Source organism: Urocampus carinirostris, chromosome 9, assembly GCF_059441175.1.
Source record: "Urocampus carinirostris isolate Australia breed hairy pipefish chromosome 9, RoL_Ucar_1.0, whole genome shotgun sequence".
In the NCBI taxonomy this organism is placed as follows: Eukaryota; Metazoa; Chordata; class Actinopteri; order Syngnathiformes; family Syngnathidae; genus Urocampus; species Urocampus carinirostris.
Window position 1 is genome coordinate 9870997 of NC_142357.1, and position 25433 is coordinate 9896429.

Consider the following 25433-nt stretch of genomic DNA (forward strand, 5'->3'; position numbering starts at 1 on the left):
ATTGTTATTAAATAATATAATTGCATTATTAAATGTTATTACTTGTATTCCATTCAAATACACTTGGGTATAAAGACTAAATAAATACTTGCATTGGTGTGATACGTGAATAAAACATAATGTAAATATGGGCATTTGAATTTATGGATCATGAGGTTCGTTTAATACCGGACAATTATTAACTAGATTAAAATATTAATATTATGATTTAAAACAATAAAAGGGATATAACTGGAAAACTATCAGGCATGACACTATGCAGTGACACAATTCAATATTCTCACAATCCCTCTATTGGATCTTTAAGAAAGTCAGATACTTTGGAAGAAGACATACTGTACGATTTCTAACTCCCTCTCTCAGGTTCTTTTAAAAAGTCTGACACAAAAAAACTGCCTTTAGTTAAAAAAAACAAGAATTAAATATTACACTTTTATAAAGATAAATCTGTGAACAAATTAAATTGACGGAGAGAGGTTGAACAAAATTTTTATATCAGTTGAATGAGTTGAATGCACGCAGTAATGAAGCTCGTAGAACAAAATAAGTTCAGAAGTTTAACCAAACCATTAGAAACATGTTTGCAATATAATGCTTTAACATTTACTTAAATTTGTGGTTGGATACACGCTAAAAAGATACAAATGGAGTTTACTTAGAAGGATTTAATAAACATAAACATTTGACTGAGTACAACCTAATCACAAATGAGCCATTCCTTCTCGGCGGGTAACATTTCCTTAATTCTAGGTCAGTTGAGTGCACTTTAAAGATCGGTGCCAACCTACCATTAACAATTTTGGGTTAACTTTCCTAAGTTGAGTGTTTTGATTACAGTAGCCATGCACGCATATTTAATTGTCACAGACGTTGAAGTCGAACAAAAAAGGACATTTATGGAGTCGCTGGCAGAAAGAATCCAAGCAAAACCTTCTGCGTATGTTTTAACGTTGTAAGTTTGTTTTTTTACGGATCCATCTCGTACTATAAATTCACACTTTATCATTTTATACTTTTACCAAAAGTAAAAATCCCCACATAATACAGTACTTAATTATGGTTATATCAGCCTAAAAGGCATCTTTTGAATGCAATGTTCTCTTCTTTTCCCACATTTAGGCTTTTTGTACTTTTTAAATAATGATTGTAGTAAATAATCTCCAAAAATACTACTATTTGCACACACAATCCACTAAAGTGAGCATGTAATTCAACTTCCGCTATTTGGGATAAAACTTCCTAAATGAAGACATTTTTAGAACAGGCCTACTTCAGTTACATCAAGTAGAACCATCCATATGCAGATTGAGTTGCAGGGGATTATTTTCCAGGTCAGGCTAAAACTCAGCCCACACATTCCAACACAGCTGTGGTCGACCAAGCATTTTTACACGTAACCATTACTGGAACAAAAACACGGCCACTCATGCAAAAGCACATGAAAATGCGGTGGTGAATACAATACCATTTGATTTCAGTTTTGCAACAGTCTGCAAATATAATATACCAATTCGTCCAAATGTATAAATAAATGTACAGATACAAAAATACCTACAAAACTATACCAGGTAAATAAATTAGCAAATAAATCACTTATAATCTACCTTAAATTCCGGACTATAGAGCGCACCTGATAAGCCGCACGGATCACATTTTGAGGGGAAAACCGATTTTGTCCATACACAAGCCGCACCTATGTACAAACCGCATGCACCCACAACAAATAAACACGAAATTAATCCAAGCCAAACTTCAAGTCCCGCGATTGAAACTAAATGTCCTTCATTGAAGCACACAGTCCAAAAATCACAGCCGCCAGAACGAACGTAAAATGATATAGGTACTTAAAATTTGTTGCAGACCTGCAGATTCTGGGTGCCCGTTGATAGTAATCCAAGGGAAAAAAGTGTATATTTCAATAACTTGGGAAAAAGGGTGGGAAAAATATATATATCCATTACTGTCCGCTGTGTCCACAAAAACTCACCTTTACCGGTCCGCGCGTTTGCCGTTAAAAAAATTACATAAATTGGCCGCATCTCTGAATAAGCCGCAGGGTTGAAAATTTGGGAAAAAAGTAGCTTATAAAAAGTAGGCTTATAGTCCGAAATTTACGGTAATAATATATGACATTAATGCAATTCATTAATTGATGTGTGTGTATTCATTTTTGTGATTATTTGGTATTTATTTTGTCCTGTATTTTGTCGTCTGGTCCTGTATTTTGTCACAACAAAATGTTATTTATTATGGGGTAGGTTAAACTGGCTGAGCTTTTCACTTGTTGATTGAACAGGGTAGTAGCCAATTTTTTTTTTTTTTTTTTCAAAATAGACAACAAAATACTGGACAAAATGACAAAATACAAAGCAAAATAAATCATCGTAGTAGATGATTTGTCTTTCACTTATTAACCAAAAAACAAGACAAATTACAAGATAAAATTAATGACAAGATAAATGACAACATCTCATTAGCTGCATCGCTTATCCTCAGTAGGGTCCCTGGGGTGCTGGAGCCTATCCCAACAATCACCGGGCAGTGGGCAGGGACACCCTGAACTAGTTGCCAGCCAATTGCAGGGCACACAGGGACAGACAACTCGCTCATTCAAACCTAGGGACAATTTGGACCGGCCAATCCACCTAAAATGCATAGCTTTAGAATGTGGGAGGAAACCGGAGTGCCCGAAGGAAACCCAAGCAAGCACGGGGAGAACATACAAACTCCGCACAGTAAGTCCGGTAGCTGGATTTGAACCCACACAGGAGGTTCCCAAGACCTTAGAACTGTGCCGCACACGCCACCGTGCTGCCCTAAATGACAACACACAGAACAAAATACATGACAAAATACACAACGAAATACATTTAAATAGCAAAATACATTACAAAATACATGACAGAAAACTTAACGGAATAAACAACAAAATACACAACAAAATACATGACAAAATGTATGACATAATACATGACAAAATATATGACAAAATACGTGCCCGAATATGCGACAGAATAAACAAAAACATACACAAGAAACTACACAACAAAATACACAACAAAATACACAAAATAATACATGAAAAAAGAAATGAAAACATACACGACAAAATAAATAAATAAATAAACTGGGGTAAAAAAAAGACAAAACGCCTCAATAAATCAATCCATTGTTTTTATGTCATGTATTTATATAGTTCCTGATTTATTAAAATATGTATTTATCTGAGAGACAGAACTGGAGTAGTGATGGAACTGAGCAAGCGTGTGGATAAGAGTGCTCGGTTGGTTTGGACACATGGAGAGGATGAATAAGGGGCGAATATTGAAGAGGATCTACAGAGCAGAAGTCAATGGAAGGAGACCTAGAGGAAGGCCGCGATTGATGTGGATGGATGGTGGATGGATGAGTACATTCCAGGAAAGAGGTCTTAATCTAGTAAAAGCTAGAGCTATTGTTCGTGATAGGAATGAGTGAAGAGGTGTTGTAAAAGGATAGTGGGATGTTTGGACGCGTTCTAAGGGATGGGTAGGGCACCCGTATGATGCGGCAGGGGTAAACCAGTGTGAGCTGTCGGGCTCTGCTGTTGAACACAAGCGTGTGTCGTGTCACCATCACCCGAGTGACATGGCCGCTTTCTCATGTCTCTCTTCATCTGGAGGGACGAAAGCATGACCAACTTGTGTGCCAAGGTGCTTAAATTGTTGGGGTGTTTGGGCATTTGGGTTGGGCATGGTCCAAAAATTTTTGTGTGTGATTTTTGCTACATTTTCCCTTTTTATTTTCTCTCGAGGGATATGACCAGGGCAGATAGATAGATGGATGTATTTGTAGTTCATATACTTTTTCATATTTATATTATTAAACATTCATTTCTACATATGGTGAGATCAGTCTTGCTTTCAACTCTGTCTCAGAGTGCAAAATCTTCTCTGTGAACGGTATTTGTATCTGTTCAGTTTCTGTTCATTTTCAAGGAAACAAACACCAACACTACGATAGGACAAAATGTTCATCCCAGTGTCCCCCTTTGGTTTGCCTTTATATATTATAAAATTATGAAATACGCACACAAAACCCTTCACATTCTTGGTTGCTTTCAAGTTCTTACATCCACATCTAACGAAACATAATTACCGATTTGTACCTTTTCCAAGGTAGTTGGATTTATATGTTCCTGTTGTGCGTGTGTGCATGCGTGTGCACGATTTTCCTTTAGACGGTTTAAGTTACACAAAAGCTGTCAAGTCAATACAGGTCCAACTGGTTGCAGGTTTGTAGTGAAGGCCACCGATGTATTGGATTTTTGCGAGCGCGTGTTTAATAAGCCATAAAACTGGAAATATGTTATAGTGGTGTCTCCAAAGGTCCTCCTCCTCTATCAGTATCATTTAGAAAACTGTGGTTCCACCTAAAAAGATCTCCATTGTGAGCACAAACTGTCCTGCCATCACTGCAAGATGACTTGAGTTTATACAATAATAATAATTCAAAAGTACATATATGAATATATAAGAAATATCGTAATAGCCTGGATGGGGCATATAACACAGGCGCTACCCTACTTACGATGGAGATCCGGACGATCGTTTGTAAGTTGAATTTGTCCGTAAGTTGCTTCAGTGTTATATTTTGTATGTTTAAGGTTGATATGAGTATGTTTAAGGCTTGTATAAGTACCCTGTAATGATTTGTACAAAAATTCAAACATTTCATGAAATAATATGCTCTATAAAGATAAATAAAATTAAGTTTAACTTACTTTTGGAAGATGAGCTTTAACAGTTAGGTGACTTCCTCCTCCGTGGTAGAAAATGGGCGGAAAAAGCGATCCAACCATTTTCTCAACCGCATCAAAATTCCATATTCCACTTTAATTTCTAATGAAACGGCTCGCCTCTTCTTTACATTCTACACTAATCATATTGAATGGATGCACGAGATATTAAACAATAAAAAGTTCTTCGCGCTAGCGATACAGTACACGTCGTATGTTTGCACACAAATTAGGAAGTAGAAGCCAGATTTATTCTTGGGGGTGTATGCTGGATAAACTCTCACAGCGCCACCACATGCCGGTAGCGGCGGAAAGAAGCACTACAGTAATGTTCTGTACTCATAAAAAGGAGCACACAATACAGAATCTAACTTACACCACCTCTTTGAAGAAGCTGCTACTAAACTGCCCGTGTATGAGTGTGTGCTCGGCTATTCTGAATCTGCCTTGACTCAATGCTTATTGCTAAATCTATAAATGTAACCAATTAAGTGTGGGGCCTTACATTTCTGCCATCACTGGCATGTCCGGATATTTTTCGACATCCCGAAAAAAATGTTTGTATCTACCATTTCTCGTAAGTCGAATGGTCATAAGTAAGGGAGCTTCTGTTATGACGTCTCAAACACAAAATATTTAAAGGGACACTTGTTTAATATTTGACTACAAGATGTTGCTGTATTGTGTAGTGCGACCAAAAACAAGTGATACAAAGCACATAAAAGAATACAAACTACGGGGACTTAAAGTGACCAAACCGCACCATGTTCTTTCTTTCTCCAGTCTTTCATGACATTTTGGGTTTTTAGGGGTTATGTGTAGCAGAAACATTGCAAAAAAATAGATTCATCTGGGTGAGCCTCATGTCATGGAAAAAAATACAAATGTATTGACCTATGAGTATTTAAAAACAATACCTTTCGTATGATAGTCCATGTGTTTTGGCTTTTTTATTTTCAAATAAATATTATTTTCATTATGAATTTAAAGTTTGGCTTCACCATTAGGGAGTGATGTCCCTTTGAAAAGTCATAAAACAATGCAAAAAATGAATATAAACATAACAATATTACAACAAGACAGAAGTAAGGTCTTGCTAGCTATTCCGTACAAAATCATTCTGAATGGAGATCTCTGGTTAACTGTTCAATTGTGTTGTGATTCATTTCAGTCTGATTTTACAAGCAATGCCACTTTTAAGCACTGCCCCATCTGCCCCCCTCTTGGTAGAAGAAATCCTCCAGCATTTACAATCAATACCAAAGTGAGTGCTGTGCAGCCGAATAACAAAGTAACAAAGAATTTATTTTTTTTTGTTTTGCAGTTGCATAAAATAAAATGAGTTAATTCCAGAAGAAGAATATGTATCGACCTATAATATATTTACTTGAATTCATGAGCTTTTAATGTGTCTAACCACTTGATAAAATACATTTGGGTAAATTATATTATATATGTCATTTTTTTGTCCAGGTATAGAACAGTAACTTACCACACTATTTCTTATAGTGTGGAAAAGTCTGTTTTTTTAATACTCTTTATAGCCTTTTTCTCCAAATAACAGAAAAATTCAAAGATTGAAAGTTGAACATCACACAAATTCCCAACCACCATGCATGAGCACTCAGGGTACAAACCTTGGACGGAAACTGAGACAGTGACAGAATTAAATGGAGCCAGACTAATCGCAAACAAGGGACACGGGCGGATATAAATACAAGGACAGGTACTATGCCAACGCCAAATGGCTGAAGTATAGAATTTAAGATCATAATATAAGTCAGATATTGTACATTACTAAGATTAAACATAATAAATGATCATATATTAAATGTACTCCATAAATTACTCATGCAAAGTTAATAAAATGAACCATTTACATTAATGAAATCCCTGAAATCTGAATTTTACTTGACTACAAAACGACATAGTAACATCTATAGCAATGCTCATGAAGAAGCTGCTACTAAACTGCGCGTCTATGAGTGTATGCTCGGCTATTCTGACTCTGCCTTGACTCAATGCTTATTGCTAACTCTATAAATGTAACCAATTAAGTGTGGGGCCTTACATTTCTGCCATGTACTCAAACAAATGAAGTCCTTAAATGACTCTCACTCACTTAACTGCACATACACATACAAATGGATTGCTAACCCATTATGCATACATAGTATGATGTCAATTCAAGATGAAACTTAATTTGGTTTACAATGAGACTATTATTGGTAAAATGTTCATCATCAAATCTATTTTAACAGTTTTCTTTGTCACGGGTGTCAAACTCATATTCACCAAGGGCCACATCAGCATAGGAATTTTCCTGAAATGGCCTGATGTTAATTGGGGGTATAGTCAGTGCTGTCGCAGCAGAACGTACCCTGCATGTTACACCACCTGGTATTCCCAGGCGGTCTGTCTTAGTCTTATTAGTGTATTTTTATGTTGAATTACTATCTGAATGTGCTTTTATGTTTTACGGCTATCTAGGTTTAACTTGTGGCTTGGTGTCTGGTATTGAATGATTTGGTTTTCAGTTATTTTGTATTTGGAAAATTCACCTAAGATACAATCAATTCTAGATACAAGCGCGATACAGGAATAAATGAATCTCAGACGTAGATATATCACTTTATAACAAAATATTTCGGATTTATAGGATCATTTATTTCTCAATTTGACCCATTGGCATCGATAGGAAATACTGGCGTCTAGTGGTGCTGAGCCGTTCACGAATATCGTAGTTGTCAGGCATTGTGGGAAATGTAGTTTTTGGTCAAAACATTCTTTTGACCCAATGCTCAGATATTTTAAGCTATCTTGGGCCATGAGTTTAAAACATGTGTTCTACATAATACCGTCCATAGAAGTTTAATGTAGCTACTAATTTGGCTTTTCCATGAAAATTGCTCAACAGAAGCATCGGAATGTAGCAACAGTCAAATTAATCATTCAGTTTCTCAGTCAGAATGTCCACAAAGTCCATAAGTAGCATTTTAAGAGGCATCCCTTTCCATTTGATCAGTGTCTTTTCTTTAATTTCAGCACCACAGTTTTTACCCATCCTGACGTCTAAAACAGATCTGCCAGGGTGGTGTTTGGTTACTCATCAATCATCCGACATTTGAGGGGAAATGTGGACAGCTGCTTTGCTTTGTGCCTCTTTGCAAACGAATTTGTGACTGTGGCCAGTAAACAAAAGGGACGGAACAATACGGATTTGAAGCTGATGAGGTATTTTGGGGCCGGGCGGCTGTTGAGAGGCTTTATCTCTCGCGGACAGGACAGCTTTATTTCAAGGCCTTGCGGCGAAGTACCTGCGCTTTGAACAGACAACATTCATCTTTGCCTGAGATGAAGTAAAACTGAAAAGTACCAGTAGCCTCAGAATGTGAAGAAAGACTGAAAATTTAAAGATGAAGTTCCACACTAGTCTCTATATAAGGGGTGACAAACTTTTAGCTCAGGGTCCACATGGTAGAAAAAAAACATTCTTATGGGAGCCAGACTTGAAAATCAATGGCATAACAACTGTGGCTTAGCTGTACGGTTGAGGATCTTTGGGAGTCTCACAACTATATTATAATTTAGGGGTATATAATTTGATTAAATATAACTGAGATTTTTATTCCCAATATTTTCTCCTTCACTAAGATTCATCTATTGTAGGGTTTATAAACTGTGAATTTGTAAAAAGAGCAAAACAACAATTGGACTATAATTAAATACACGAACTATTTTAGAGCTCTTGTTGGTGATAGGAATGAGTGGAAAGGTGTTGTAAAAGGATAGTGGGATGTTGAGACGTATTTCCAAGAAACAATGACATCAGTCTGGGAGATGTGTTACAGTCATTCCAAGTTTTACGACCAAACTAATTTCTTTCCACGTGTCCTTCACTCATGTTGTCACCAGATGATCAATGTGGTATTCTGTTTCCACTTTTCCTCAGTGGATGGCTGCATCGATTGGTCGGTGGACCTGAAGGAGTACCACGTTCTGGCCGGTGAACCAGCGAGGGTCAAATGTGCCTTGTTCTACAGCTACATCCGCACCAACTACACAATGGCCACCAACGCCAAGCTGCGCCTCATATGGTACAAGAACAAAGGGGATGCTGAGGTAAACCTGCCCGTTCCCTTTTGTTTTTTACCCCACCAAAGAATAGAGTATATTAACAATTTATTCTCTTAAGACTTCAAATAATGGAAAAAAAAACAGAAGGAGAACCTATAAAAGGCAACTTATTACTTATCAACCGTTTTCAATCTTAAGGCTGAAACAATAATAGTTAATGAGTAAATTATCATGATTTTGGTTTAGATAGAAATATAAATTGGTTCTTATAAAAGTGTCTTGAAAATAATCTACAGGCTCAGAACACAGTAAATAATTTGGTGAATTATTCTACTTTCCACACTACAAGGTGCACCCCCTAAAAACAGTATTACGCACTATAAGGTGCATTGAATTAAAACTTGTACAGGTTGCACAAATTATAAAAGTGCTGTATTTGTGCATTGATTGATCAGTCAGAATGTATCACTGATGACAATTGCTTAACTTTGAATACACCGGGAATCAAATCCAGATCCTCTAGCCCAGGGGTGGCCAACCCGGTCCTCAAGAGCCGCATGTCCTGCATGTTTTGGAGGTTTCTCAGGTGATGCAAATTTTAAGATTGTTTGCAAGCTGTGCGGGAGCTTGATAATGACCCAGGTGATTGGACTCACCTGTATTTGAACAGAGAAACTCCAAAAACATGCAGGACATGCGGCTCTTGAGGACCGGGTTGGTCTAGCCCTTTAGGGATGCAGGCAACACATGAAAAACCAATGGGTACCAAAATATGGATGTTATTATTGGGCAAGAATAGTGTCAGCCCTTTACCTGTGGTACAGCCAAATATTGAACTGAATGATGATAAAGACATTGTGGGAAGTAATTCAGTCATTCTAAACTAAATGAAAAGAACAACATTGTAATAAGTAATTTGTCAATCCTGAAAATTTTAAATAAACGCATGGTTGTGTATAATCAGAACGTTTGTCACTTACAGTGCCTAATTTAAGCTGAGAGAAAAGTGAAACAACATTTTCTCTACTCTATCATATATGGTACCATTTCTAAAAACAATTTGAACATGAGATAAGACCTAATGCTTTATTATGCGGTAGCTGTAGTGAGTAGGTTTGATTCCCGTTACATTAAATGTATTGTAATTGTGAATAATCATCCAAGTCCCTAGCGGCTTGGTGGCTATGAATTATTGCTTAAACAATTTCTAATCAGTTTGATTCCCCATTGCCATAATTGCTATACAATTGTGCTCAGCAATAAAATATATTGACTGATCAATAATAGCACAAACATAGTAACCAATTTCCAATTGTGTCTCATATAAGGTGCACCGGTTTGTAAGGCGCACGTTAGAATGTCTGGCCAATTTGGGGTTTTTGTGAGCACCTTAAATTATGGAAAATACAATAACTATTTTGAGTTTTTTATTATTACTTATTTGTATCATTTTTAATGTGCCTTTCTCTGGTTTTACTGCAATCATAAATACTGTTATTTCCGGAGTATAAGCTGCAACTTTTGTCAAGCAAATTCAACCCTGCGCCTTAGGCTGAGATGCGGCTAATAGATTTAGATTTAATAGACTTTTTCTAATGACAGCCACAGTGCTCCAGCAGAAAAGGTAAGAGTGAGACAGGTAGTGACGCAAGTCACTACGCCAATAAACACCATAGAAGAAGTTACGTACGGTAAAGAGCTTTCTTTATGAATAAAGTTATCATAAACTGAACACTCACTGGCTTGTGTGTGCGCGTTATGTAAATGTTTTTTTTTTCTCTAAAAAATGCATTGGGTGCGGCTTATAGTCAGGTGTTGCTTATAATCCGAAAAATCACAGATTTTTTTTTAGTAAATCAAGAAAAACATATTTAAAAATGCTAACATTTTAGAAAAAAACAGTGTTACACAGTTTATCTCAATATCATTTGATTTTTTTTTCTAGAAATAAAAAGGAAAATAGGCATACATTTTAATTGTATAATTTCCTGCAGCACACCAGAAAGTTGGTTGAGAAAAAGTGGATAAAATGATTGACTCCAAAATTAATTTAACATTTCATCCTAAAAATTAAGGCATTTAACACTTGTTTGTGCTAGAGGACCACGTTCTTGATAACTTTGGAATATCCTAGTGCACTTTTTTAACTAATTTTTCGATAAATTGAATTTCATCTGTTCCCAGGAGCCCATCACATTTGCAGGCCATAGGCTGAGTAAGGAAGACGACTCAATCTGGTTCCGGTCCGCTGAAATGGAAGATAATGGCTTTTACACTTGTGTTCTGAGGTAATTAGTCCTCCTGTGTGAAGTTTAAATTATTAAATGATGAAAATGGGCATTCCTCACATCACTCTATTATCCTGTTGGCAGATAGCTACCTCTGCACACCCTTTTTTTGTGCAGTCAACGTTTTACCTTTGATAAACATAACTGATGATTGAATTTTGTTTGCACATGTTTTGAAGATAATTCAGGCAGTCATGCCCCCTACTGATCTCACAGTTCTTTGAAACAATTAGATATGTTGAGCGATAATAGGCTCGGAAGAGATGGGTGAAACGTTGCTTCTTAGATCCAGTTCTGTTGTCTATCTGCATCAGTGCCTTATTTTAAAGTTTCAGTCCTTGAGGCTGAGATCATTACCAATCAGGAACTTGAAATAAAAAATTACAGGAATAAAATAGCGGGGGTAGCACGGCGGCGCAGTGGTTAGCGCGTGTGCGGTACATTTCTGAGGTCATGAGATCAAACCTCCTGTGTGGAGTTTGCATGTTTACCCCGTGCTTGCGTGGGTTTCCTCCAGGCAGTCCGGTTTCCTCCCACATCTCCAAAAAATTGTCTGTCCCTGTGTGCCCTGCGACTGGCCGGCAATTGGTCCAGGGTGTCCCCTGCCCACTGCCCGAGGATGACTGGGATGGGCTCCAGCACCCCCGCAACCCTACTAATGATAAACGGTCCAGATAATGGATGGATGGAGAAAATAACTGCCATAATTCAACACAAATGTATGAAATCCTGTTGGGATTTAGGAGTGCTGTCTTTTCACAACAGTAAGGCACACATTAAAGTATAACATTGTCTTTAAAATATGGTGCACCCTAACGTGTAGTCAGCCTGGTGTGTGTTGCGGATAGAGAGTAGAGTACAGAACAACATGAAACTTTGAGGGGAAGAGTGACCGTTGAATTCAGTCAACATGAGCGAATGAGTGCAATAAATTGAATGTGTGTATCAATATGTGCTATGAGAATGTGTACTTTGATAAGAGTGTATTTGCAATGTGCGTTGTACAAACAATAGTGGAATGTAGTCTATTCAACTCACTTTTATATGCTTTACTATTAAATTGTGCATGCCCGTACCAAGACTTACGCTTCTAATCTCTGGTATCACTCAAAACTAAAATTACAATTGTCTTTATTGTCATTGATAACAATGTAGTAAACATTGTTTGCTATGAGATAAGACATGACACTCCAGGACAAACATGGAATAAAAACATAGCTTTGCTAAATCTAAGATAAAATAAGATAAACCCACCTTTAATAAAGCAGAACAAAATTCAGTTTTGCTCTGTTCTATTTAATTATATGCATGCTTGCAATTTTGGTGTAAGGTGGGCATAGTAGAGGACACCATGTTAGTAAAGAACACCATGAGGGCTTTTTATTGGCATGCAGGTATTATGTAAATCCAGCACCTTATCAACAGGTACATGTTTTTTGTGTGCCAATTACAATAATTTCACACTTAGTTGAGACTGCGCCTTTTGGTGCAGTGTGCTTTATTGTCGTTAAAATTCTGTCTACAAGGGAACATTATTGGTAACCAGTTTTCCATGACCAATCAAGTGTTGATTATTTGTTTTTTGTTTTTTTTAAATAGTTATACTTTACACCCCTATGTTACATCATGAGTATTCAGAATGTCGTTGAGACTACAGATTGCACGTAGAAAAAAGTTATCATTCTACGGTTTCTCACATTGCTGGACTTTCCAGTTGTTTTTACTCGCTACTGTCCCCTTTGGATCATAATGTATTTACAGTCTGTGTGTCAAACTTGTGAAATGGCACTACTTTCCACCTCTCCCTTTCCCAAGTGGCGTATTCGACCCAAAAGGAACTGAACTAAAAGGGAAGATACAAGCTGGTGGGCAAAGTCGCTGTTCAAATGTCAGGGTTTTATCTGGCGACTAGGGGAGCATACATGATGCGAAAACGTTTATTAGTCAAGTCAAGTCAAGTCATGTTTATTTGTACAGCCCTTAATCACAAAGAGTCTCAAAGGGCTGCACAGGCCACAGATTATTGCGAACCACAGACTATTATGACACCATCCCCTGATCTAAAACCTATACGAGGGCAAATAATACACAGATATTGTCAAAATAAAATATAGGTTATTCATATGCTATAAAATAGTAGTGTGTTTTAAGCTTAGATTTAAACATTTCCACTGAGGTTGCAGATCTATCTCAGGGGGAAGAGCATTCCACAGCACCGGAGCCCGAATGGAGAACGCTCTCGAACCTGCAGAACTGTTCTTGGCCCTTGGGATCACTAGTGGACCAGCATTTTCTGAGCGAAGGCTCCGGACCGGAGCATAGGGGGAATTAAATCTGAAAGATATGAGGGAGCAACCCTTTGCATTATATTGTATACTAGCAACAGAATATTAAAATCACATGTTAAGCTAACAGGGAGCCAATGCAGGTTACTAAAATCGGGGTAATGTGATCAAACTTTCTTGTCTTAGTTAAAAGCCTTGTTGCAGCATTTTGTACCAGCTGAAGGCTCTTGATTTTGGACTTCGGGAAACCGGAGAGTAGTGTATTACAGTAATCGAGAAGGGAGGTAACAAACGCATGAATAATAATCCCCGCATCCAACTGAGACAGCATTGGGCGAATTTTAGCAATGTTGCGAAGATGGAAAAAAGCTGTTCTTGTAACATGTTAAAGTCTACAGTGCACTTTAACAGTAGTGATTTTATTTCACTCCCATAGAAATTGTTTAGAGAAAGAATTACCAATGTTTCGGACTACAAGGTGCATTTGGATTTTAATGCAAACCTCCCATAAATAATCATCTGTCATGTATTATTTAGACAGAAGTGGTACCAGACTATAAAGCACATTAAATTGAGAACAAAGCAAGAGCTACCGTGTTTATTCGCGCATCAATGTCCGGCTCTTAATGTATATAATAGTACAATGATTGATCAGTCAATAAGTGTCGCTGATTAATTTCACAAAAGATTATTTGCAACAGTAATCAAACCCGGGTTTAGGCAGTGAAGGTGCCGACACTTACCTACTAGACTTCCAATGATACAGATAGCATATGGAAGGCTCTAATTATCACACTATTTTTACTCACAGTGCCAGAACCCTTGATTTGCATCATGCTTTTGGTTCTGCATTATGACAGTCTCTTAACATATTCACCTCCGCATCAATAACGTTGCGGTTCAATACATATACTTTTTTTTAATACTTTCTTTTTTTTCTGTCTTTCGCAACGTTATTGACGCACAGCTGAAGAAGTGAACGGACTGTTTAACCTATCAGAATTCAGAAAAAAAATAGTGATGAAGAAGTAAACTCTATACATCATTTGGTCCACACTTTCAGTTCTCAGGTGGGCCAGAACAGTTAATGTCATCTTATTTTGTTTCGCTTATTGAAGTTTTTCATTATTATGCTTTATTTTTCAACCTTTTAGTATTCTACCTACTATAATCATGGATGACATGGGATCATTTCTAATCATAACACACATAGTGACAAACAATAAGAAACACAAATTTTACGCCAGCACCAACTCACAATGCGATACAAACTCAAGGGCGAGCTATGTAATGATATCATTGTTGCCTTGCTTAATGTACTGGTTTGAAATAAATTAAATAATATAAGATAAAGGTTGTGGCAATCAATTGGCAATTAGACTAGACTGCATTATCAAACTGCTAAACTCGGCTGGAGCTACACAAGCTGAGGGTTTATGATTTACTGCCCTCTAAAGGCCAGAAGTTGCATTTGGAGGGTTTCGATTTCTTTTAGATACACGCTTTTTTGTTAGATTTGCGGGCTGTATGTTTGGCATGCCTGCTTTAATGCCTTTCCACATATCAGCTGTACCACTGATAGTCTAGTGGTAAAGTGTCATTACCCTCACCACCACGACCCGGGTTTAAATTACGTCGCATACAATGTATTGTGACTTGCGCAAGCGATCATAAACAATAGATCAATCATGGCTCAACTACCGTAAACTACTCTAAAACCCATTGTAATGACTCACACCGCTAAATACTGAATGCATTTCCAATCTGATCCACCATATTTTGCGTTGTATAAAGTGGACCAGGTTATAAGGCACACTTTGAAATTACTCACCAATTTGGGATATTAAGTTATGGCTTATAGTCCTGAAAATACGGTAATAACATGAATGTGTTAAAATCTACACTGCACATAAACAGTAGTCTTTTTTTTATCCGACAACAGTGGTTGAGAGGGAGAACCAGTTTTATAGCATTGAAATCCAACCTCTTCTTGATTTCACTGGTTGCCTCCACATTGCCATCAACTCGACACTACTCGCCCCACCTTCCCATTTTCTCACCCGTCGTATCTCCCGTTAGTGGTCCGTTTTCCTCCGGCTTTCCCTGAATTTCCTTTCCCATCGTACTCCTCCACACCCTCCGCCCACCTCTGCGTTTCTGCCAGAGCGCTGACACCTATCCTCCTTAATAAGACCCCCCACAATTCACCACCCCACCCCTACTCGTTCCCTGCTCTCTCAGCGTGACAACCTAATTAGGGCTTGGTGACTGTCATTGTCTCAGGGTCTGTTATTAACACTCTGTCTTACACTTATTTTCTCATTTTCCCTTGCTCTTTCTCTCCCTTCACCCCTCTATTTCTCCCTGTCTCTCTCCCCTTCTCTCCTTTGAACCAAAATACTGTAAAGTTCATGCATTTCGAGAAAACTGACTGCAATGTGCCAATATACATCAGCCACGAGTTAAATGCTCTTCTATAATTGATGCTGACTCCCAGGAGTGGGCAAACTACAGCCTGTGGGCCGCATATAGCCCTCTGGCTTTTTAACCGGTATGCCAAACGAAAATGGTGAAATTGTGTGTGTGTATATATATATATATGTATATATATATATATATATATATATATATATATATATATATATATATATATATATACATATATATATATATATATACATATATATATATATATATACATATATATATATATATACATATATATATATATATATATATATATATATATATATATATATATATACATATATATATATATATATACATATATATATATATATATATACATATATATATATATATATATATATATATATATATATATATATATATATATATATATATATATATATAAAATCTCATCTCATCTCATTAGCTGCACCGCTTATCCACAGTAGGGTCGCGGGGGTGCTGGAGCCCGTCCCAGCAATCATCAGGCAGTGGGCATGGACACCCTGAACTGGTTGCCAGCCAATCGCAGGGCACACAGGGACAGAAAACTCGCTCATTCACACCAAGGGACAATTTGGACCGGCCAATCCACCTGAAATGCATGTCTTTGGAATGTGGGAGGAAACCGGAGTGCCCGGAGGAAACCCACGCAAGCACGGGGACATGCAAACTCCACACAGGAGGTTTGATCTCACGACCTCAGAACCGTGCCGCACACGCGCTAACCACTGCGGCGCCGGGCTGATATATATATATATATATATATATATATATATATATATATATATATATATACAGGGAGTGCAGAATTATTAGGCAAGTTGTATTTTTGAGGATTAATTTTATTATTGAACAACAACCATGTTCTTAATGAACCCAAAAGTCTCATTAATATCAAAGCTGAATATTTTGGAAGTTGGAGTGGGGCTTTTTTAGTTTTAGCTATTTTAGGAGGATATCTGTGTGTGCAGGTGACTATTACTGTGCATAATTATTAGGCAACTTAACAAAAAACAAATGTATACCCATTTCAATTATTTATTTTCATCAGGGAAACCAATATAACAGCTCAACATTCACAAATATACATTTCTGACATTCAAAAACAAAACAAAAACAAATCAGTGACCAATATAGCCACCTTTCTTTGCAAGGACACTCAAAAGCCTGCCATCCATGGATTCTGTCAGTGCTTTGATCTGTTCACGATCAACATTGCGTGCAGCAGCAACCACAGCCTCCCAGACACTGTTCAGAGAGGTGTACTGTTTTCCCTCCTTGTAAATCTCACATTTGATGAGGGACCACAGGTTCTCTATGGGGTTCAGATCAGGTGAACAAGGAGGCCATGTCATTAGTTTTTCTTCTTTTAGACCCTTTCTTGCCAGCCACGTTGTGGAGTACTTGGATGCGTGTGATGGAGCGTTGTCAGGCATGAAAATCATGTTTTTCTTGAAGGATGCGGACTTCTTCCTGTACCACTGCTTGAAGAAGGTGTCTTCCAGAAACTGGCAGTAGGACTGGGAGTTGAGCTTGAGTCCATCCTCAACCCGAAAAGGCCCAACAAGCTCATCTTTGATGATACCAGCCCATACCAGTACCCCACCTCCACCTTGCTGGCGTCTGAGGCGGACTGGAGCTCTCTGCCCTTTACCGATCCAGCCACGGGCCCATCCATCTGGCCCATCAAGACTCACTCTCATTTCATCAGTCCATAAAACCTTAGAAAAATCCGTCTTGAGATTTTTCTTGGCCCAGTCTTGACGTTTCAGCTTGTGTGTCTTGTTCAGTGGTGGTCGTTTTTCAGCCTTTCTTACCTTGGCCATGTCTCTGAGTATTGCACACCTTGTGCTTTTGGGCACTCCAGTGATGTTGCAGCTCTGAAATATGGCAAAACTGGTGGCAAGTGGCATCTTGGCAGTTGTACGCTTGACTTTTCTCAGTTCACGGGCAGTTATTTTGCGCCTTGGTTTTTCTACACGCTTCTTGCGACCCTGTTGACTATTTTGAATGTAACGCTTGATTGTTCGATGATCACGCTTCAGAAGCTTGGCAATTTTAAGAGTGCTGCATCCCTCTGCAAGATATCTCACTATTTTTGACTTTTCAGAGCCTGTCAAGTCCCTCTTCTGACCCATTTTGCCAAAGGAAAGGAAGTTGCCTAATAATTATGCACACCTGATATAGGGTGTTGATGTCATTAGACCACACCCCTTCTCATTACAGAGATGCACATCACCTGATATGCTTAATTGGTAGTAGGCTTTCGAGCCTATACAGCTTGGAGTAAGACAACATGCATAAAGAGGATGATGTGGTCAAAATACTAATTTGCCTAATAATTCTGCACTCCCTGTATATATATATATATATATTTTTTTTTTTTTTTAACACATTTCATCATTGTTACATTGCTTCAACGGCTTGAAATGTCACCTCAGACCAATCACCTGTTTTTTATGACTTTACTCATTTGAGCAGAGGTCCTAAATCACCATGCATGACCATACAGAGAAAATTAATGGTGCCCACTTATGATAAAGAATAGCTACTCGCCATCAAATATCACCTAGCGATGTGTTGAACCCGGGAATTGATTACTCTTTTTTCAGTGCCGTACGCATGAGTGCTACAATTTAGCATACACACACAAGCAGGATCTATTAGGGTTTGTTCTGCTGCTTCTGCGCTAGCATAAGTTATAAATATTGATTTATGTTCCTATTGTTATATTATAATGTAAAAATGTGTTGATATGTTGAAGAAGAATACTATTAGTTGTCACGAGTTGTTTTTTATTTCATTGTTTTTTGGTTTTTGCTTCGTCTATCATGTGTTTCATTGTAAATCATCAATATAAAAATATAGCCATTGTCTCTTTCTTTGTGGCTTATAGTTAAAATAGCATTTTTAAAAAAAATAGCACAAGATTCAAAGTGTTTATTGTCATATTCACAGTAAAGAACCATGATTCCCTGCACAATGAAATTCTTACTTTGCTTTTCACACAGTTGCCAGTGTGATAAAACTAAGAAACTTTATAGATGTATACATAAAATAATATTACAAATATTAAAAAGATAAAAATACAAAATTAACTCAAGATTATTGATTGGTATATTGTGACATTTTAAAAGGTTGATTTAGGTCACAGATTCTAAATTTGGACTTTAAAACCCTTGGGGGCACTCGAAGGGTACAAACGCTATTAAATATATCTTAAAATGCAGTCCCATTCACATCCTCCATGTCCTTATACCTACAAGGTCAAATATGATCCATGGATCTAAGGGAGTTTTTTGGCTGCAATAATATTTTACCGGGGGTAAGTGAATGAAACAAGTTTGGAAAACTTTGGATTAAGTCAGTTAAATCCCTACTGGCGGCCCGAATCAGAACACAAAACACCAAGTATGTATATTATGCTTTTTAGTACTGTACCTTATTGTTGAACATACAGTAAGACACCATGTACAGTGGGACCTCGGTTATCGCGGTTAATGGGGACCAAAACCACCCGCGAAAAGTGAAAATCTGCGAAGTAGCGACGACCCTTCAAAAATCTCATCTCATCTCATCTCATTAGCTGCACCGCTTATCCTCAGTAGGGTCGCGAGGGTGCTGGAGCCCATCCCAGCAATCATCGGGCAGTGGGCAGGGGACACCTTGAACTGGTTGCCTGCCAATCGCAGGGCACACAGGGACAGACAACTCACTCGCTCATTCTCACCTAGAGACAATTTGGACCGGCCAATCCAACTGAAATGCATGTCTTTGGAATGTGGGAGGAAACCGGAGTGCCCGGAGAAAACCCACGCAAGCATGGGGAGAACATACAAACTCCGCACAGGAAGTCCGGTAGCTGGATTTGAACCCACACAGGAGGTTCCCAAGACCTAACAACTGTGACGCGGTGCTGCCCCCCTTCATAAATGCTTGATTTTTTTTATTTTTATTTTTTTAATAATTTTATTTTATCATTATTATTTTTTGGACCTGCAAAGCTCTGAACCCGCGAACGTGGAACCACGAAGTAGCGACGCCCCTTCAAAAATGCTTAAAAAAAAAAAATGGTGGCCATGATGATGCTGCCACCACCATGTTTGACTGTGGGGATGGTGTGTTGATGGTGATGAGCTGTGCTGCTTTTACGCCCAACATAACGTCTTGCATTGTTGCCAAAAAGTTCGATTTTGGTCTCTTCTGACAGGGGAACCTTCTTCCACACGTTTGGTGTGTCTCCCCAGTGGCTTGTGGCAAACTTTAAACGACACTTTTTATGGATATCTTTAAGAAATGGCTTCCTTCTTGCCACTCTTCCATAAAGGCCAAACGTGTGCACTATATGACTGATTGTTTTCCTATGGACAGATTCTCCTACCTAAGCTGTAGACCTCTGCAGTTCATCCAGAGTGATCATGGGCCTCTTGGCTGCATCTGTGATCAATTTTGTCCTTGTATGAGCTGAAAGTCTAGGGGGACAGCCCGATCTTGGTAGATTTGTAGTGGTCTGATACTCCTTCCATTTCAATATTATTGCTTGCATCGTGCTTCTTGGGATGTTTAAAGCTTGGGAAATCTTTTTGTATCCAAATCCAGCTTTAAACTTCTCCACAACAGTATCTCGGAGCTGCCTGATGTGTTCCTTATTCTTCATGGTGCTCTTTGCGCTTCAAACAGACCTCTGAATTTATCACAGTGCTGGTGCATTCATACAGAGACTTGATTCCACACAGGTGGATTCCATTTATCATTGTTAGTCCTTTAGATCAACATTGACTCATTTAGAGATCCTCACTTAACTTCCGGACAGAGTTTTGCTGCCCTGAAAGTAAAGGGGCTGAATAATTTTGCACACCCACTTTTCGTTTTTTATTTGTTAAAAAAGTTTAAACTATCCAATAAAGTGTGTTCCACTTCGTGATTGTGTCCCACTTATTGTTGATGCTTCACAAGAAATTAGTTTTGTATCTTGATGTTTGAAGTCTTAAATGTGGCAAAAGGTCACAACGTTCAAGGAGGCCAAATAGTTTAGCAAGTCACTGTATATGTTTTATCAACAGAAACCAACATTGTTTTTATAACAAAAATAAACAGGTTGAAAAAATGATACATTTACATCTTCAGATATTAAAAATGGTTGTAAAATGTTCAGATTTTTATACTTTTATACTTGCTATGTTATGCTTAAGAGAAAAATGGTCACCATTTGCAAATTCACCCCAGTGGTAGTGAAGTTATTCTTATACTTTGTTTAGATATCTGAAATTTGTTACATGATGCAAGAAAGATCTGACGCACTACTAAGTATTTTTTGACGTTCCTCGCAGTCATTGTTACTTAAACCACACAATAGAAATGTTTTCAATTATGTACAGTAAGTCACTAAAGTCCTACGAGCTCTGTGTGACATTTTAAATAAATAAATCAAACAAAGGCACTCTTTAGTCAACAAGAATGATAACGTATTTGGGGCCTTACTCTTCGCAATACTAATGGGAAAACAAAGAGGTTTTTTGACATTACAATGGTCATTGTAAAACAGTGGAGTAAAACTGATGGCTTGTCCAGGCTCCAACACAGTAACACTGAAAAGTTTGCTGAGATCATTGTGTAACAAGTTACGTGTTAGTGTCTAGCACGCCTCTATCTACCAGAGTGTGCCTAATGGGTTTGGAATTGGGACAGGTGTGTTCAATCACCACACCCCTGTCCCTGATCATCCTAAACCTTCATAAGAACACTTATCCTGATTTGTGAGGTTTAGTTTTTGTTTTCTGGTTCACACTTCAAAGATTTTTTTAGACCACTTGTTTGTTACTTTGTTGAGGATTCTGTGATTAAATACCATTATTTTTCAGCATCTTGCCTTGATTACATCTTCCCGGTGTTTGGGTCCACCAGAAATCGTAACACAATGGGATTTTTTTTAAACGCTTTGTCATTTTTTTGGGCTACACGGTCACATGTTTATGTTTGCCACCGCTGATTATTGGCTATGTTTCCATGTTTACGCTACAGAACTTACTCTTAGTTCACATTTGTACTTGAATGGGGTCAAATCCCTTCGTCCAAGAAGCCGATGGGTTGTCGCTAAGCTATGTGCAATGAGTAGCTGCATCATTGTCATCAGTTCCTTTTCGATGTAAACTCTCCAGTCAAGTAAAAGCTTAAAATGCCCCAAAATTGGGATTTATATATTTTTACAAAGTACTGGATTGATGGAGCTACCTCTGAGAATGCCTTTCTCAAGCTCCCATTCCATACTGTTCACCGCACGCTACTGGGCATTACAAGCCTAGCCTCTGATGAACGTGTCTAGGATTTTAGAGACTTGTAAGCTTTAGGTTGGTCGAGGATGTAGGCACTCACAGGTCACAAGACAGTTGATGATGGGTGGGATATTGAGACATGTCACTCCTATCGGTTAGTAGGAATGTGTGGGGAACTTTGCCCCCAATGTCCTTCAATTTCTCCAAGTAACAAGCTTTTCTTAACACACAGTAAATGTGTTTTTCCACTGTGTTTGTATTTTCGTTGCACTACAGAATAAATCCAATTTGATCTGACAAAATAACCATTAATAAAATGAAACTTCACTATTTACAGTGCTATGTCAACAAAGCAAGGCGTTAAAGATTACTGAAAAACATCCATTACTTATATGGTAGTAAATAAACAAACGGCCTTCATCAGTCCTCACTTAATGATTTTTACACACTATGAATGTCACACGTTAGCAGAATGTCTGTCATGGTTACGTTTATAGGTATTATATGTTTCCGTAGTGCAGTGTTTAGCACGTTAGCCTAACATGCGAAAGGTCATTGATTCGAGACCAGGTGTCCCTACGACTATCGTGGTTAAGGGATCCAACCAACCAACCAACCATTGTATGTTTACAGTCAAATACAGTTAAAGATAGTAATTGTATCATTTAAATGACAACATTTCTATGTGCTGAGCTGGCTAATATAATAGGCCTTTCTCTCTTATTCACTGCCGCTGCCGCTTGTACGTGTATTTCTAATCAGCGCAGATGAAAAATGGCCAAATCGAAAGTAAAGTACATGGCCAATTGATTATCTGGTGGAACGCTGTCTTTTCAAGATAGTTCAGATTTCACAGATTATAAAGCAATCACAATGGTAACCCTCAGTCACTTTTCAGAGGATAACCTTAGTATGAAGGTAATCCCTCAATTGCAGTTTATATTGTACCAGGAGTGTGAGAGGCAAAGAGGAACAATCTAAAGACACTATTACAAAGCCAAAGGGGCCCCAGTGAACAAGCTGTTAGTTGCAATCCCTCTCAGGGGATTGGAAAATAACATTATCTGAGACTTGAACTGCGGGAAAAATGGTTTATACAAAACGGGAGGCGAAACACAATAGAACATTGAGGGGAAGTGAGAAATGTGGCAGATAAAAAGACAATGAAATTGTGAGGGGGTAATTATTAAAAAAAAAAATATATATATATCTTAAGCTTTATGAGAGAAGGTTGGATTTTTAAGAGAGGGACTGTACAAGGAGAAGAAACAGCAAGACATACAGAAATCTAATTAATACATTCAATTGCATTTCAAATATTGGATCTCCTCCGTCAGTGGATAAAATGTATGTCTAGATAAGTTAACATAGTAAAAAATGATCCAGTCTCATTTACATAGCGAAAGGATACTAACGTGAACAGAGCATACATGGGAGAACTGATATACTCTCTGATGAGCAAAATAAACTTAATGGGTCTTTATTTTTAATAAAAGTACTAAGTGTGTAATTACTTTGGGAAATATGTAAAAACAAGTTGAATAAAAATTACCAAAAACATTATCTATTGCTAATATCACAGTCCTGGGATTGGTTTGGCAGGGTCATTTCACAGAAGTGTTTTTGGGGTTTAATGAGGTGTGACTTTGGCAACCTACTGTTTGTTTACGATTACCAGCTTTCCAGTTTTTTTTTTGCTATTTTTTTTTTTTTTCGACCACTGAAAAAAAAACAATATATCAACCCATTATAATAACCATGAATATAAGTAAATGAATAAATGGAATATAAAAAATATATATTTATATATAAATATTGTTTTTACCCATTTCTTTTATAAAGTAGGGGAAAAACAAATCAAACATGAACATTATTGCATGGGAACTGACGGAAAATTATTTAAATGGTTAGAGGTGTTTTATAACATAAGAAAACTAATACTGATAAAGAGCAACATTTTGAATACATATCATGATTCTTATTTTAAAGATTATCTTGATAAACAAAAAAAAAATAACTGGTCACGGTTGACCATTGACCTCACTTGGGCCCGCTCGTTTGGCTGCTGCTCGTTGCCTGATTGTCTTCCCTCCTATTTAAACTCAGTGCTCTCATTCACTCCTTGTCAGTCCGTCAATGAACCTCTGCACTTGCAAGACGTGTATTTTGACCCTGTCCGGTATTTTGCTCGTGTAACCAGTATCGATCCCGTCTGTCTCGTCCTGTCCGGTATCTTGCTCCAGTATCGGGTATCGATCCCGTCTGTCTTCATCCTGTCCAGTATCTTTCTCCAGTCTCCAGTATCCGGTATCGATCCCATCTGTCTCGTCCTTTCCAGTATCTTGCTCCAGACTGCAGTATCCGGCATCGATCCCATCTGTCTTGTCCTGTCTGGTATTTTGCTCCAGTATACAGTATCGATCACGTTTTTATTAATTTACATTATGGAATCCATACCTAGTTATCCCTGCCTTGTTTGAGTGGCATCTTGGAGCTATGCTGTGCTTAATGGCCCTGGTTTTCGTTCACATTAGACAAAACAGTGCCATCTAGAAGTCAAATAGAATGGACACCACCAGGCTGCACTTGCCCAAGACACACCACAGGAAATGTTGCCCCTACCCTAGTGGTTAAGGGATACACATATACACCTACACACATTTAAGGGGTAGTGTCACCATGAACAAGCTTGGCACAGAGGCTGTAGTTATGCATTAGACCAAAGGTGGCAATCATGAGTAGGGACATATTAACCCCTTTTTGATGTGTTTGATGCTTTACACAAAGAATCTGAATTTTACGGCGGTAAGAAATACCTGCTAGTACACGATATCTCTGACTGTTTTTGAATGTATTTGGTGAGTGGCTGATTGTCCTCAATATTTATGCTCCTGTTAATTGCTACCACTGGAGAGTGGCCCCCTATCACACAATGACAAATTAATTACTGCTGGTCTCTTATCAGGCATACTTAGCATACTCCGTTAATGAACCTCGGTAGCAATTTTGTCAGCACAAGTAAGTAAACTTTGTCAAAAATTGGATTAGCTCAGGACGTACCACGAGCGCCAGCTGTGCTACCTATAACATTAGGCCCCTGCATGCATTTAATGACATTGGGAAATGTGGTGTCGATGACTCACCCAATTTACACAGCTGAGCCGTTTTCAGCTTAACCCCAAGTTTTCTAGGTCACATGTTTTCAGATCATGTGACCATTCAAGATAGTGACTACCACAGAGTTGGATAGTGATTACAAATA

At 38.0% G+C, this 25433-nt stretch overlaps 1 protein-coding gene across 3 annotated transcripts in view; it reads left to right on the forward strand.

Annotated features, from left to right (window-relative positions):
• The window catches only part of il1rapl2 (interleukin 1 receptor accessory protein-like 2), a 470254-nt gene that overhangs the window by 286232 nt on the left and 158589 nt on the right, over window positions 1–25433 (forward strand). For all 3 annotated transcript variants that reach the window (XM_088344484.1, XM_088344482.1, XM_088344483.1), the window contains exons 3-4: window positions 8730–8899; window positions 11039–11142. In XM_088344484.1, the coding sequence (XP_088200610.1) occupies window positions 8730–8899; window positions 11039–11142 (274 nt within the window). The remainder of the gene's footprint in view (window positions 1–8729; window positions 8900–11038; window positions 11143–25433) is intronic.